Genomic DNA, 16,949 nt, shown 5'->3' with positions numbered 1-16,949 from the left:
AAACCTCAGCGTCAAATATTTTGTTACTTGACGAATGATACTTGTGAGCACATTAATATTAGCATGTTAGCTTTTTTTGCAAATTTTTCAGGTATACACTTCAGCGTCAAACATTTTGTTACTTGACGAATTATATCTGTTAGCACATTAATAATAGCATGTTAGCTTTTTTGCAAATTTTGCAGGTATACACCTCAGCGTCAAATATTTTGTTACTTGATGAATGATACCTGTTAGCACGTTAATATTAGCATATTAGCTTTTTTTGCAAATTTTGCAGGTATACACCTCAGCGTCAAACATTTTGTTACTTGACGAATGATACCTGTTAGCACGTTAATATTAGCATGTTAGCTTTTTTGCAAATTTTGCAGGTATACACCTCAGCGTCAAACATTTTGTTACTTGACGAATGATACCTGTTAGCACGTTAATATTAGCATGTTAGCTTTTTTGCTAATTTTGCAGGTATACACCTCAGCGTCAAATATTTTGTTACTGGACAAATGATATCTGTTAGCACGTTAATATTAGCATGTTATCTTTTTTGCTAATTTTGCAGGTATACACTTTACGTCAAATATTTTGTTACTTGACGAATGATACCTGTTAGCGCGTTAATATTAGCATGTTAGCTTTTTTGCAGGTATACACCTCAGCGTCAAATATTTTGTTACTTGACGAATGATACCTGTGAGCACGTTAATATTAGCATGGTAGCTTTTTTGCTAATTTTCGCAGGTATACACCTCAGCGTCAAACATTTTGTTACTTGACGAATGATACCTGTTAGCACGTTAATATTAGCATGTTAGCTTTTTTGCTAATTTTCTCAGATATACACCTCAGCGTCAAATATTTTGTTACCCGACAAATGATACCTGTTAGCGTGTTAATATTAGCATGCTTGCTTTTTTGCAAATTTTGCAGGTATACACTTTAGCGTCAAATATTTTGTTACTTGACGAATGATACCTGTTAGCACGTTAATATTAGCATGTTAGCTTTTTTGCAAATTTTGTAGGTATACACCTCAACGTCAAAAATGTTGTTACTTGACGAATGATACCTGTTAGCACGTTAATATTAGCATGTTAGCTTTTTTGCTAATTTTGCAGGCGTACTCCTCAGTGTCAAATATTTTGTTATTTTTATTATTTTATTATTATTTTATTATTATCAGCCAATATTCTGCAACACAAATACAACGTTGAAACAACATGCTTTTTGACGACGTTTATTTAATGTCAGGTCTTGACGTTGTTTTGACCATTGAAATTTGGTCATTTCCCAACCAACAAAGTGGATCCAACATAACACCAAAGTTGTCTCAATTTACAGATACAACTATTTTGCAACGTTGTTTCAAAGTCACTTTTAAAGGACATGTAGCGTATTTTTCGGACTATGAGGCGCACTTAAAATCCTTTAATTTTCTAAAAAATCGACAGTGCACCTTATAGTCCGTAAAATAAGCTAATGTATGCCGTACAGAATTTACGGCATAATTCCGGTTGTGCTTACTGACCTCGAAGCAATTTTATTTGGTACAATCTTGTAATGATAAGTGTGACCAGCAGATGGCAGTCACACATAAGAGATATGTGTAGACTGCAATATCATGGCAGTAAAACAACACCAAAACTTTAAATGTGTTTTCCATTTGTAAAAAAAATCATAATATAACCCCTTTAATGCGCCTTTTAGTCCGGTGCGCCCCATGGTCCGGAAAATACGGTGTGTATAATCAACGTTGTATCAATGTCTTGTGCTTGCTGGGCAGTGTTTATGTGTTTGTGATGAACACATACTTTCATGTCATTTAACAATGTTGTAGTAGGTTAGATATAACTATTGAATATGAATAAAATCAAGAGTAGGATTACTAATTCAGTGTTAATGTTTGAGTGGGCCCCGGGGCCCTCTGTAGTGGAAATGTTGGGCCTCGAGCTCAAAAAGGTAAAGAAGCCCTGGTTTAGCATATATTGATTGACCTACACTGTACTGGCTTTAGTATCTTTAATGTACAAAATGTTTCACCCTTCCATTTGATTTATGCGGCCCTCCCTGGAAAAAGTTTGGACACCCCTGCTTTAACCTTCCGGAGATTTGTCTGTGCAAGCTGCTAAACCAAACGGTGATTAATGGCAGCCGTCTTATCGCTTTGACACGCACACACACACACACACACACACACACGCACGCACGCACGCACGCACACACACACACACACACACACACATACACACACACACATTCTTGTATTTCTTACCTTCTTGAGACCTCTGAAAAATGCCTACTTCTATAGCACCACCCTTTCTAGATATATAAAGATGTGTATTTACAACATTAATAATATATACATACTATGCAAATATAAAAAAGCTTGTTGTGAAAAATGAGTTGGGATTTCACAAGAAAAAGGTCACAATTTCACAAGAAAAACTGTGAATGTTGGCAGTATTATAATAAAAGTCGTAATTTTACTCAACGCAAGTCAAAATTTTACAAGAAATACTGAACATTTGTGCAGTATTATGATAAAAGTTGGAACTTTACTCAATAACAGTCGCAATTTTACATTTTGGCAATTTTATGAAAGGAGTCGTAATTTTACTCGACAAAAGTCACAATGTTATAAGAAAACTTTCACATTTTGGCAATATTGTAATAATAATCAGAATTTTACTTGGCAAAGTTATGACAAAAGTCATAATTTTACTCGAAAAATGTCACTATTTTACAAGAACAACAAAAAAAAATGGCAATATCGTGATACAAGTCAGAATTTTACATGACGAATGTCACCATTTTGCATTAGAAAGTAATAATTTTACGAGAAAATATTGCAATATTACAGAAACAGAAAGAATATGAGAAATTGTTCCCAATTTTATAAGAAAAAAAGTCGACACATTGTGAGAAAAAGACTGCTTTTAGTTAATTTTTTTAGATTTTTTTTGTTTTTTTATTTACTTCAAATTATTACAGTATGTCTCTATATAGATATTTATTGTATTGTTTTTATTAATTTTGGCCAAAGGGGGCGCATTTCAATTTCTTACACACACTTGTTATTTCATATGGTGACCAGAGGGGGAGCACTTTTAAAGCGACACACAGTCAATTTGAAAAATCCCTCCTTTTTGGGACCACCCTCATTTTGATAGATTTCACCACCAGGGGTGCAAATGAGACATTCTCTATTAGATGCAATGGTTTTCCGTATTGGGACCATGATTTATGTCCTCACTTGATCACACCTCCTCATATGGAAGCTACTTTTCCTTATGTATGTCTCAAGAAGGGTAGAAATACAAGAACACACACACACACACACATTCTTGTATTTGTCACCTTCTTGAGACCTGATAAAAATGCCTACCTCTTTAAGACCACCCTTTCTAGATATATAAAGATGTGTATTTACAACATTAATAATATATACATACTATGCAAATATAAAAAAGCTTGTTGTGAAAAATGAGTTGGAATTTCACAAGAAAAAGGTCACAATTTCACAAGAAAAACTCGGAATTTTGATAGTATTATAATCAAAGTCGTAATTTTACTCAACGCAAGTAAAAATTTTACAAGAAAAAAACGAAACATTTGTGCAATATTATGATAAAAGTTGTACTCAATAACAGTCGCAATTTTACAAGAAAAGCTTACCATTTTGCAATTATGAAAAGAGTCGTAATTTTACTCAACAAAAGTCACAATTTTATAAGAAAACTTGCAAATTTTGGCCGTATTGTAATAATAATCCGAATTTTACTTGGCAAAATTATGACCAAAGTCATAATTTTACTCAAAAGATTTCACTATTTTACAAAATAACCAAAAAAATTGGCAATATCGTGATACAAGTCCGAATTTTATATGACAAATGTCACCATTTTGCATTAAAAAGTGATCATTTTACATGAAAAAGTAATACTTTTAAGATTTTGGCAATTTTATGAAAAAAGTCGTAATTTTACTCGACAAAAGTCACAATATTATAAGAAAACTTTCAAATGTTGGCAACATTGTAATAATAATCGGAATTTCACTTGGCAAAATTATGACCAAAGTCATACGTTTCCTCAAAAAATGTCACTATTTTACAAGAAAACTAAAAAATTGGCAATATCGTGATACAAGTCAGAATTTTACATGACAAATGTCACCATTTTGCGTTACAAAGTTTGAATTTTACATAGAAAAAAGTAATAATTTTACGAGAAAATATTGCAATATTACAGAAGCAGAAAGGATATGAGAAATTGTTCCCAATTTTTTGAGAAAAAAGTCGACACATTGTGAGAAAAAGACTGCTTTTAGTAAAAAAAAATGTTTTTTTTGTTTTTTTATTTACATAAAAATTGGCAATATTGTAATAAAAGTCAGAATTTTATATGACAAATGTCACCATTTTGCATTAAAAAGTGATAATTTTACATGAAAAAGTAATCATTTTAAGATTTTGGCAATTTTATGAAAAAAGTCGTAATTTTACTCCACAAAAGTTACAATTTTATAAGGAAACTTAAAAGTTTTGGCAATATTGTAATAACAATCAGAATTTTACTTGGCAAAATTATGACCAAAGTCATATTTTACTATAAAAATTTCACTATTTTACAAAAAAAAAAAAAATGGCAATATTGTGATAAAAGTAAGAATTTTATATGACAAATGTCACCATTTTGCATTAGAAAGTAATAATTTTACATAAAAAATTAATAATATTACGAGAAGATATTGCAATATTACAGAAACAGAAAGAATATCAGAATCAGAAATACTTTATTAATCCCCGAGGGGAAATTAAGATGAAAAATTGTTCCCAATTTTATAAGAAATTAGTCAGCACATTGTGAGAAAAAGACTGCTTTTAGTGAAAAAAAATTGATTTTTTAGTTTTTTTATTTACTTCAGGTTATTACAGTATGTCTCTATATACACATTTAATACTAATTGGAATTGTACTATGACAAAAGTCATAATTTTACTCAAAAAATGTCACTATTTTACAAAAACAAAAATTGGCAATATTGTGATACAAGTCAGAATTTTTCATGACAAATGTCACCATTTTGCGTTAAAAAGCAATAATTTTACATTAAAAAAGTTGTAAATTTACGAGAAAATATTGCAATATTACAGAAGCAGAAAGAATATGAGAAATTGTTCCCAATTTTTAAAGAAAAAAGTCGACACATTGTGAGAAAAAGACTGCTTTTAGTTCATTTATTATTATTTTTTGGATGTTTTTCTTTTTTTTAATTTACTTCAAGTTATTACAGTATGTCTCTATTTACACATTTATTTTATTTTTTTAATTAATTTTGGCCAAAGGGGGCGCATTTCCATTTCTTACAATTTTATGAAAAGAGTCGTAATTTTACTCGACAAAAGTCACAATGTTATAAGAAAACTATCAAATTTTGGCAATATTGTAATAATAATCGGAATTTTACTTGGCAAAATGATGACAAAAGTCATAATTTTACTCGAAAAATGTCACTATTTTACAAGAACAACAAAAAAAAATGGCAATATCGTGATACAAGTCAGAATTTTACATGACGAATGTCACCATTTTGCATTAGAAAGTAATAATTTTACGAGAAAATATTGCAATATTACAGAAACAGAAAGAATATGAGAAATTGTTCCCAATTTTTTAAGAAAAAAGTCGTCACATTGTGAGAAAAAGACTGCTTTTAGTTAATTTTTTTTAGATTTTTTAGTTTTTTTATCTACTTCAAATTATTACAGTATGTCTCTATATACATATTTATTGTATTGTTTTTATTAATTTTGGCCAAAGGGGGCGCATTTCCATTTCTTACACACACTTGTTATTTCATATGTTGTCCAGAGTGGGGGGGGCAAGTTTAAAACCGAATTTTAAAAATACCTCCTTTTTGAGACCACCCTCATTTTGATAGATTTCACCACCAGGGGTGCAAATGAGACATTCTCTATTAGATGCAATGGTTTTCTGTATTGGGACCATGATTTATGTCATCACTTGTTCACACCTCCTCATATGGAAGCTACTTTTCCTTGTTGATGTCTCAAGAAGGGTAGAAATACAAGCGCACACACACACACACACTCAAACTCACTTTGTGGGGAGATAAGAGGAAGAGCAGAAAGTAGGCGAGCATCCATCCTGGATCAATAAACAATACAAAGTGCAGAGAAAGGGAAGAATGGCTGCTATTTGTTGTTGTAGTGCAGACAAGAGAGCGTGATTAGATTTAGCTCGTACAGCAGCTGCTACAAGAGTCGCCCATTAGGACTGTTTTCATATCACTCCGCTGTCTTCGTGTACGTCGTGAATAATTCATGCACGCCATAACAAAGTGGGGGACTTTTAAGTGACCCCCGTCCAATGTTAAAAATGGACTCCTCTTGCATATTTGATGTCACATTTGAATACTTGTACTAGTCAGTTACACAAAGCAGAAGCTAAACGCTCTTTATTACTTCCACCATAAGCTTATCTATTTGTTGTGGTCTGTTAGTTAGTTAGTTAGTTAGTTAGTTAGTTAGTTAGTTAGTTAGTTAGTTAGTTAGTTAGTTAGTTAGTTAGTTAGTTAGTTAGTTAGTTAGTTGGCCACATAGCTCAAAAAGCTATGGGCAGATTTTGATGAGAATTCAATGAAAATTCAGAAATAGGAAAAGGAACACATGATTCTACAAAACCCAAAAGCAGTGAAGTTGTCACGTTGTGTAAATGGTAAATAAAAGCAGAATACAATGATTTGCTAATCCTTTTCAACTTATATTCAATTGAACAGACTGCAAAGACAAGATATTTAACGTCCCAACTGGTAGACTTTGTTATTTTTTGCAAATACTAGCTCATTTGGAATTTCATGCCTGCGACACGTTTCAAAAAAAGCTGGCACGAGTGGCAAAAAAGACTGAGAAAGTTGAGGAACGCTCGTCGAACACTTATTTGGAACATCCCACAGGTGAACGGGCTAATTGGGAACAGGTGGGTGCCGTGATTGGGTATAAAAGCAGCTTCCGTGAAATGCTCAGTCATTCACAAACAAGGACGGGGCGAGGGTCACCACTTTGTCAACAAATGCGTGAGCAAATTTTTAGGGATGTCCGATAATATCGGCCGATAGTATCGGTCGATAAATGCGTTAAAATGTAATATCGGAAATTATCGGTATCGGTTTTTTTATTATCGGTATCGTTTTTTGTTTTTGTTTTTTTTTGTTTTTTTATTAAATCAACATAAAAAACACAAGATACACTTACAATTAATGCACCAACCCAAAAAACCTCCCTCCTCATTCACACAAAAGGGTTGTTTCTTTCTGTTATTAATATTCTGGTTCCTACATTATATATCAATATATATCAATACAGTCTGCAAGGGATACAGTCCGTAAGCACACATGATTGTGCGTGCTGCTGGTCCACTAATAGTACTAACCTTTAACAGTTAATGTTACTCATTTTCATTAATTACTAGTTTCTATGTAACTGTTTTTATATTGTTTTACTTTCTTTTTTATTCAAGAAAATGTTTTTAATTTATTTATCTTATTTTATTTTTATTTTATTTTTTTAAAGTACCTTATCTTCACCATACCTGGTTGTCCAAATTAGACATAATAATGTGTTAATTCCACGACTCTATATATCGGTTGATATCGGTATCGGTTGATATCGGTATCAAAGAGTTGGACAATATCGGAATATCGGATATCGGCAAAAAGCCATTATCGGACATCCCTACAAATTGTATAAGAACAACATTTCTCAACCAGCTATTGCAAGGAATTTAGGGATCTCACCATCTACGGTCCGTAATATCATCAAAAGGTTCAGAGAATCTGGAGAAACCACTGCACGTGAATGCCCGTGACCTTGGATCCCTCAGGCGGCACTGCATCAAAAAGCGACATCAGTGTGTAAAGGATATCACCACATGGGCTTAGGAACACTTCAGAAAACCACTGTTAGTAACTACAGTTGGTCGCTACATCTGCAAGTGCAAGTTAAAACTCTAGTATGCAAAGCCAAAGCCATTTATCAACAACACCCAGAAACGCAGCCGGCTTCGCTGGGCCCCGAGCTCGTCTAAGATGGACTGATGCAAAGTGGAAAAGTGTTCTGTGGTCTGACGAGTCCACATTTCCAATTGTTTTTGGAAACTGTGGACGTCGTGTCCTCCGGACAAAAGAGGAAAAGAACCATCCGGATTGTTCTAGGCGCAAAGTGTAAAAGCCAGCATGTGTGATGGTATGGGGGTGTATTAGTGCCCAAGACATGGGTAACTTACACATCTGTGAAGGCACCATTAATGCTGAAAGGTACATACAGGTTTTGGAGCAACATATGTTGCCATCCAAGCAACGTTACCATGGACGCCCCTGCTTATTTCAGCATTACGATGCCAAGCCACGTGTTACAAGAGCGTGGCTTCGTAGTAAAAGAGTGCGGGTACTAGACTGGCCTGCCTGTAGTCCAGACCTGTCTCCCATTGAAAATGTGTGGTGCACTATGAAGCCTAAAATACCACAACGTAGACTGTTGAACAACTTAAGCTGTACATCAAGCAAGAATGGGAAAGAATTCCGCCCGAAAAGCTTCAAAAATGTGTCTCCTCAGTTCCCAAACGTTTACTGAGGGTTGTTAAAAGGAAAGGCCATGTAACACAGTGGTAAAAATGCACCTGTGACAACTTTTTTGCAATGTGTTGCTGCCATTAAGTTCTAAGTTAATGATTATTTGCAAAAAAAAAATTACGTTTCTCAGTTCGCACATTAAGTATCTTGTCTTTGCAGTCCATTCAATTGACTATAAGTTGAAAAGGATTTGCAAATCATTGTATTCTGTTTTTATTTACCATTTACACAACGTGCCAACTCCACCGGTTTTGTACATGCATACGTACGTATGGACATACATACATATACGTATATATGTACATACACATGTATATGTATATACAAACATACATACACTACCGTTCAAAAGTTTGGGGTCACATTGAAATGTCCTTATTTTTTAAGGAAAAGCACTGTACTTTTCAATGAAGATAACTTTAAACTAGTCTTAACTTTAAAGAAATACACTCTATACATTGCTAACGTGGTAAATGACTATTCTAGCTGCAAATGTCTGGTTTTTGGTGCAATATCTACATAGGCGTATAGAAGCCCATTTCCAGCAACTATCACTCCAGTGTTCTAATGGTACAATGTGTTTGCTCATTGGCTCAGAAGGCTAATTGATGATTAGAAAACCCTTGTGCAATCATGTTCACACATCTGAAAACAGTTTAGCTCGTTACAGAAGCTACAAAACTGACCTTCCTTTGAGCAGATTGAGTTTTTGGAGCATCACATTTGTGGGGTCAATTAAACGCTCAAAATGGCCAGAAAAAGAGAACTTTCACCTGAAACTCGACAGTCTATTCTTGTTCTTAGAAATGAAGGCTATTCCACAAAATTGTTTGGGTGACCCCAAACTTTTGAACGGTAGTGTACATACGTATGTACATACACTAAACAAAAATATAAACGCAACACTTTTGTTTTCAAAACCTGCTTTATACACAAAAGACCTATTCCTCTCAAGTATTGTTCACAAATGTGTCTAAATCTGTGTTAGTGAGCATTTCTTCTTTGCCGAGATAATCCATCCTCCCTCACAAGGTGTGGCATATCAAGATGCTGATTAAACAGCATGATTATTGCACAGGTGTGCCTTAGGCTGCCCACTATAAAAGGCCACTCTGAAATGTGCAGTTTTGCTTTGTTGGGTGTCTTGGGGGTCTGCAACATGAGGCGATGGTACAACATGATGGCACAACGATGGGGCTCAGGATCTCGTCACGGTATCTGTGTGCGCATTCCAAATGCCATCAATAAAACGCACTCGCGTTTGTTGTCCCCACATCTGTGGTCCTCTCCAAGGTTTCTCATTGTCCCATTGGGTTGAGTTTTTCCTTGCCCTGATGTGGGATCTGAGCCGAGGATGTCGTTGTGGCTTGTGCAGCCCTTTGAGACACTAGTGATTTAGGGCTATATAAGTAAACATTGATTGATTGATTGATTGATTATCTTGGCAAAGAAGAAATGCTCACTAACACAGATTTAGACACATTTGTGAACAATATTTTTTAGAGGAATAGGTATTTTGTGTATAAAGCAAGTTTTGAAAACAAAAGTGTTGTGTTTATATTTTTGTTCAGTGTATTTTTTTAATATATTGTATTTTAAATTGTATTTTTTTATTCTATGTTTTTTTTAATTCATTTATTTGTCCCGGTGGTGTAATGGTTGACGCGGCTGCCTTTCATGCAAATGTCCAGTTCCAAACCCCGATAAATCAAGGTTATCAGTTTGTTCTCTGGTAATAATAGTAATAGTAATAATTATTTTTATTATAATAATAATAATAATAAAAAATTATGATAATAATAATAATTATTATTATTACCATCATTATTATTATATTGTTATTATATTATAATTATTATTTTTCTAATACACTATGCTAAATCAAACTCTGAATGATTGATTTACAGAAATATTACCTTTTTTTTTTTTAAATAGTCCAAAAAAATATTACCAACCATAAAACAAAACAATATGTTTAAAATTATTTCACAACACTGGAAAAAAAAAAAAAATCGTAAAAATTTCACATTCATAAGTAATGTATAGTTCGAGCAATACCAATTAATTTGTCTTCCACCTCCCCCATCCCGCCAGAGATGAAACTCTGCACGCACGCACACACACACACACACACACACACACACACACACACACACGCACACTGCCAACACCCCCCCCCCCCCCCATCATTGCCACGACAACAGCACTCTGCTCATCATCGCTATGGGAACACTCAGCCTCCCTGTTCGTATAATCCATTTCCCCGCCACAAAGAATATTAGACACGGTTTACACTTGCTCTGTGAAGAAGGGGAGGGGAGTCTGGGTGGGTATTTTTTTTTTTTTTTTTATCAACTTACACTGTACAAACCCACACACATTTTAAAAATAAATAAACAAATGGCATAGCAAGGTGTGAGCATGTGATGCTAACAGCTGCAGCATGCATGCATTAATGAGTGCAGGTGCTCAATGGTGGAAACAACCTGAGTGGAAAATCCTTGATTTATGAGCGCCCCACCCCCATCATTGCCCCCCTTTATCTCTTCTTCAAGGGAAGGAGCCGGAACAGAGAAATGGAATGCGGGCGTATGAGTGAAGCACAAGAAGAAAGAAAGAAAGAAGAAAAGGCTCTTTTGCATCAAAACAATGGTATGGTTTATTTATTTCTGACATTATTATAAGTTACATGAAGTCACATTTGCACATGTCAACATGGGAAAAGGAGCAGGAAGAAGCCGAGTTTATTTAATTCCATATACCCCTTCTCTGTGTTTATTAGTGACAAGTCTCTCTCACGAGATCTTTTACACGTTGACACTGACAATATTTATCATTGACATTTCAAGACAAGAAAATAAGAGTGAATTAAAATGATAGTATGTAGAAAGGGAATGTAGGAAAACAAAAGATGCAAGTGAGGAGTAATGGCGGCATGGTGGTGTTGCTGGGTGAGCGGAGAGCATTATGGGATGCCTACCTGAGTTCTGCACCTCGTTTAGGTAACTGTCGTCCGCCACCACCTGCGCACGCACACACACAAAAAAAATCAATCATTAAATCAAACTTTATTCATCAGGGTGTGAATTTTTGGCGCTTAATGATTTGGTGCGATTCCCATTCCTAGGATGACGATTCGATTCGGAATCAATACTCAATTCAAGCCGATTCTCGCAATGGATTATGTGGTATAATAATTATAATCCTTTTTTTTTTTCAAACAGGTTATAGCAGGGGTCGGGAACCTTTTTGGCTGAGAGAGCCATGAAAGCCAAATATTTAAAAATGTATTTCCATGAGAGCCCTATAATATTTTTTTTAACACCGAATACAACTAAATGCGTGCATTTTTAAGTAAGACCAACATTTTTTGAGTAAAATAAGTCTCATTCTTTTTAATAACATTGTTATTCTGAAGGTAACCAATAATAAATAAAATACTTCTTACCGTTAATGCGACTTCTGGTGCTGCATGGTTTTGCTGATGGCTTTGTAGTGGTTATTTTTAACACTGTGATTACCAGCGGAATTATTCATTACTTATCGTGTTAAGCAATGTCAGCTGAGATTTATCTGAGAGCCAGATGCCGTCATCAAAAGAGCCACATCTGGCTCTAGAGCCATAGGTTCCCTACCCCTGGGTTATAGGTTAGAAAAGCTACTTCTGGTTGCATGCAGGTGGCCCAAAATGTCATTTTCAAAATTGATTCTTACCCCAAAAAAAATTATAATAATTAATATATATTTTTTTTTAATACATTTTTGAAAATTTTGATGCAATTTAGAAACAGTTAAATAAAAATCACGATTCGGATGTGAATTTTTTTTTTTTTGTGCACCTCTATTTATTTATATAGCACTTTTCATACAGAGGCAAGTACTAACATGAAGTACTACACACACACACAAAAGAAGAAAACACACACACAAAGCACTATTGACAATAACAACAAAAAAAATTAAAATTTAAAAAAGACAATATCAAAACATGGCATGGCACTAAGGATTTAGGAAAAACGCCACCTTTGAGGCGTCCACACTGGAGAATAACTATTATTAACGCCATCTAAAAAACACTTTAAAATATATTAAAAAATTATGTAAAAATAAAATGTAAATAATTATGGAAAATTGACAGAATAATAGTAGTAATAATAGCAATAAATAAAATATAACATAACAGAATAATAATAATAAAAATAAAAAATAAAAACCCTAAGAGGATCATGATCAGTAAAAAGCCTGATCAAAAAAGGCAAGTCTTTGACCTTTTTTATTTATTTTTTTAAATAAACAGTTTATCGTATCAAAATGTTAGTGTTTCAATGCACTAACACACATTTAGTTATGTGCACTTTTGCACAGTGCTTTGCCAAATTTTTTCATATTTAATTTTTTTTTTTTACCCATTTAAAAAAAATCTATTTTAATGCTGGTGACTCACAGTTGCCCCCAAAGGAACAATGTGGTGTCTTGTCCAGGCCACTTTAAACCTGTTTTCAATAATAAATAAACTATTATTATTATCATAACTATTAAGATTTTTAAAAAATGCAGCCACCTTTCGGGGCACTCAAGGACACCATAAAAAAAACGTAAAAACATGCATTTTTGTCCAAAGTGGTGTCCAAAGTGCGTTCCGCACCTTTTTTTTTTTTAATGACATTCAAAAAATACTATTAAAAAAAGGAAAACAACATAAAGTGGAATAAAAGAGCAAATAGGTCAAATGTAATGAGAAAAAGTTGTAATTCTGATTTTAAAAACAGAAAGATGGCTGCTTTTTTTTTTTCTTTAAAGCTGTCATTGCTCAAAAAATAATAATGAATCAAAATAAATGTTGTTATAGATTAGTGACCTTTTCAAGGCTCCAATTACTTCACAATAAATTATCCACTTTGAAATACTTTTGAGGGGGAGAAATATCGCCAAAAAGGCATAAAACAAACAAAGAAATAAATATTTTAAAAAATGATGCAAACTTTTAATCAACAGATAGATCTGAAGTTGATCTAGAGATTTAAGTGTTGAAATATATACAGTATATAGATGTATAACTTATTTTTAACACTTTTATCTGTGGGACCCTTTTTGGTTCCCGAAGAATTGTAGCGGGACTTTTTTTTTTTTTTTTAACTGTTATGAATTACTGACCTATTTAAGTCTCTAAATACTTCACATTAAAGATTCCAATTTAAAAATAAATTATTGAAAAAATACTGTGTGTTTTTGCCATAAAAAACAGGGTTGAAAAAAATGATGATCTGGACAGATAGACCTGAAGCTGATCCAATAATTCAAGCATTGAATAACAAATGAAAATTATTAGTAAGTGACTTATTTTATTATTACATTTTATGATTGAAACCCTTTAGTGTCCCCAAGACCAAACATGAGGGGAGTCCTAAAGGTATAAAAAAAAATCTATAAAATGAAAAATATCAAAAGGGATTTTGCATGATTTGATTTTTCAGTTGAAAAATGTTGGGCTCCCCCTGCATTAAAGCAACAACAATATCATAAATATAAAACATAAAAATAAATATCAATTAAAAACAATACACAGGGAAAAATGCAATAAAGTCTCATAATAAGATTATTTGTTACAGCGATATAAGAAAAATATTCCTGTAACTAGATGAGGCAATTCCTGGAGGAATTGTGTGTGAATGCTCCAATGCTGACGTTAAACTGAAATCCTGGAATTTTTTGTGGAATTGTTGAAGTAGAGCACACAATTCCCCAGCAGGTTGAATATTTTGAAGTTGGAACAGTTTGAATCAGATTAAAAATGAGGGAGTTGTGGAACTTTGAAGAATGTCCCATTGATTTGAATGGGAATTTCCCCAAAATTTTGGAATTTCAGGAAAAGCGGGAATTTTTTGGAAAATGCTAAAAAAAAAACTTGAATGGTCCGAATGAGTTGAAATGGTTGGCGTTGGAATTTTTCAAATCGGTCGAGAAATGTTAAAGTAGTATGTTGAATTGAGAAATGGTATTACGTAATTCCTGGAATTTTGGGAAAAGCGGGAATTTTTCCAGTTAAAAAATCAACTGTTTTTTTGTCCCGATTAAGAGGAATGTTTTGACGGTGGAACGGTTAAAATGCGTTGGGAAAAATGCGGACGCAGTGGTCGCCAGGAAAAAGGGTGGAATTGGCTTTGGAAAACCAGGAATTCTGGAAAATCCTGGAATTTTTTTTTTGAATTCTTGAAGTAGAGCACACAATTCCCCAACAGGCTGAATATTTGGAAGTTGGAACAGTTTGAATCAGATACAATGAGGGAGTTGTGGATCTTTGAAGATTGTCCTATTGATTTCAATGGGAATTTCCCAAAAATGTTGGAACTTCAGGAAAAGCGGGAATTTTTTGGAAAATGCTAAAAAAAACTTGAATGGTCTGAATGAGTTGAAATGGTTGGCGTTGGAATTTTTCAAATGGGTCGAGAAATGTTGAAGTAGTATGTTGAATCGAGAAATGGTATTACGTCATTCCTGGAATTTTGGGAATTTTTCCAGTTCAAAAAACAACTTAGTTTTTTTGTCCTGATTAAGAGGAATGTTTTGACGGTGGAACGGTTAAAATGCGTGGGAAAAAATGTGGACGCAGTGGTCGCCAGAAAAAAGGGTGGACATAGGGCTTTGGAAAACCAGGAATTCTGGAAAATCCTGGAATTTTTTTGAGCTTGGGGAAAAAAGGTAGTTTAAATTTCCAAGATGGTGGAACATGTTGAGGGTGGAATGGTTTGGACTCGGTTTCGCTATCATGTAATGACTTGGAATTGTTATCATATTCTAACTGGCATATTTTACCTGAAACAAATATGTGTAAAATGATTCCCAGGGGGTGATCAAGGGCGATGGGTCAAATGCAGAGAATAATTTCACCACACCTGGTGTGTGTGACAATCATTGCTACTTTAACTTTAACTTAATAACATGACTGTGCACCAGTGCACAAAGCAAGGTCCATAAAGACATGGATGACAGAGTCTGGTGTGGATGAACTTGACTGGCCTGCACAGAGTCCTGACCTGAACCCGATAGAACACCTTTGGGATGAATTAGAACAGAGACTGAGAGCCAGTGTGTGACCTCACCAATGTGTGTGTGTGTGTGTGACAATCATTTTACTTTGACTTGAACTTATGCTGAATGTTTGTTTTTCAGGAGTCAAAACCACAACTGATGTCACTTGTGTATCGCGGGTGAGCAAGAAAGTGGTGGCTGAGGATGTTTGACAGCTGTTTGTCTCCTTTTCTGGAAATCAGGTCACACTCCACAAGGGGAAGACACCAAAGGTACACACATACACACACACACACACACACACACCGTGTGCGAGGGTAAAAGCGATGACGGCGGCGTAGAAATACAAGAGGTTTCTCCTTCAAAGTGCTGACACACACATCCAGTAGCAGCCATGCCCCCGTAATAACATCAGACGAGGAACATGTGACCTGGGCACATGAACACAGGCGCTAATATCTGCAATCATATCAATCACACGCTTCAATTAGGACGCTAATCTGTTGTGATGATGGCACAGCTGGCTCCACACACACACACACACACACACACACACACACACCATTCATACTGTAGGTGTACATGGATGAATGGGGGATCAAAGTATTCAGTTACCATTTTTTCCGGACCATAAGGCGCACTGCCGATGAGCGGGTCTATTTTCATACAAAAGGCACACCGGATTATAGGGCGCACTAAAGGGGTCATATATATCACTTTAAAAAAAATAAAAAAATTCTACCCAAACATTGAATAAGTAGATGTGTACATCAGATATAGATCATCTACATCAACAACCTGATTTGTCTGAGTGGCTGGACAGGACCGATTAAAAAAAATAAATATATATATATATATATATATATATATATATATATATATATATTAAAAATAAAATAATATTTTTTTTTTATAATTTATTTTTTTTAATAATTTTTTTTTTTACATAAACATACATATATATATATATATATATATATATATATATATATATATATATATATATATATATATATATATATATATATATATATATATATATATACATACATATATATATATATATATATATATATACATATATATATATATATATATATATATATATATATATATATATATATATATATATATATATATATATATATATATATATATATATATATGTATGTATGTTTATGTAAAAAAAAAAATTATTAAAAAAAATAAATTATAAAAAAAAAAATAGGGGTCATATATATCACTTAAAAAAAATAAAACAATTCTACC

At 33.7% G+C, this 16,949-nt stretch overlaps 1 protein-coding gene across 1 annotated transcript in view; it reads right to left on the bottom strand.

Moving 5' to 3' along the window:
* The window catches only part of LOC133656430 (neurotrypsin-like), a 75,600-nt gene that overhangs the window by 44,974 nt on the left and 13,677 nt on the right, over positions 1–16,949 (bottom strand). The window contains exon 2 of the mRNA XM_062057508.1: positions 11,632–11,674. Coding sequence (XP_061913492.1) covers positions 11,632–11,674 — 43 coding nt within the window. The remainder of the gene's footprint in view (positions 1–11,631; positions 11,675–16,949) is intronic.

Source organism: Entelurus aequoreus, linkage group LG08, assembly GCF_033978785.1.
Source record: "Entelurus aequoreus isolate RoL-2023_Sb linkage group LG08, RoL_Eaeq_v1.1, whole genome shotgun sequence".
In the NCBI taxonomy this organism is placed as follows: Eukaryota; Metazoa; Chordata; class Actinopteri; order Syngnathiformes; family Syngnathidae; genus Entelurus; species Entelurus aequoreus.
This window is presented reverse-complemented; position numbering and strand designations above follow the sequence as displayed.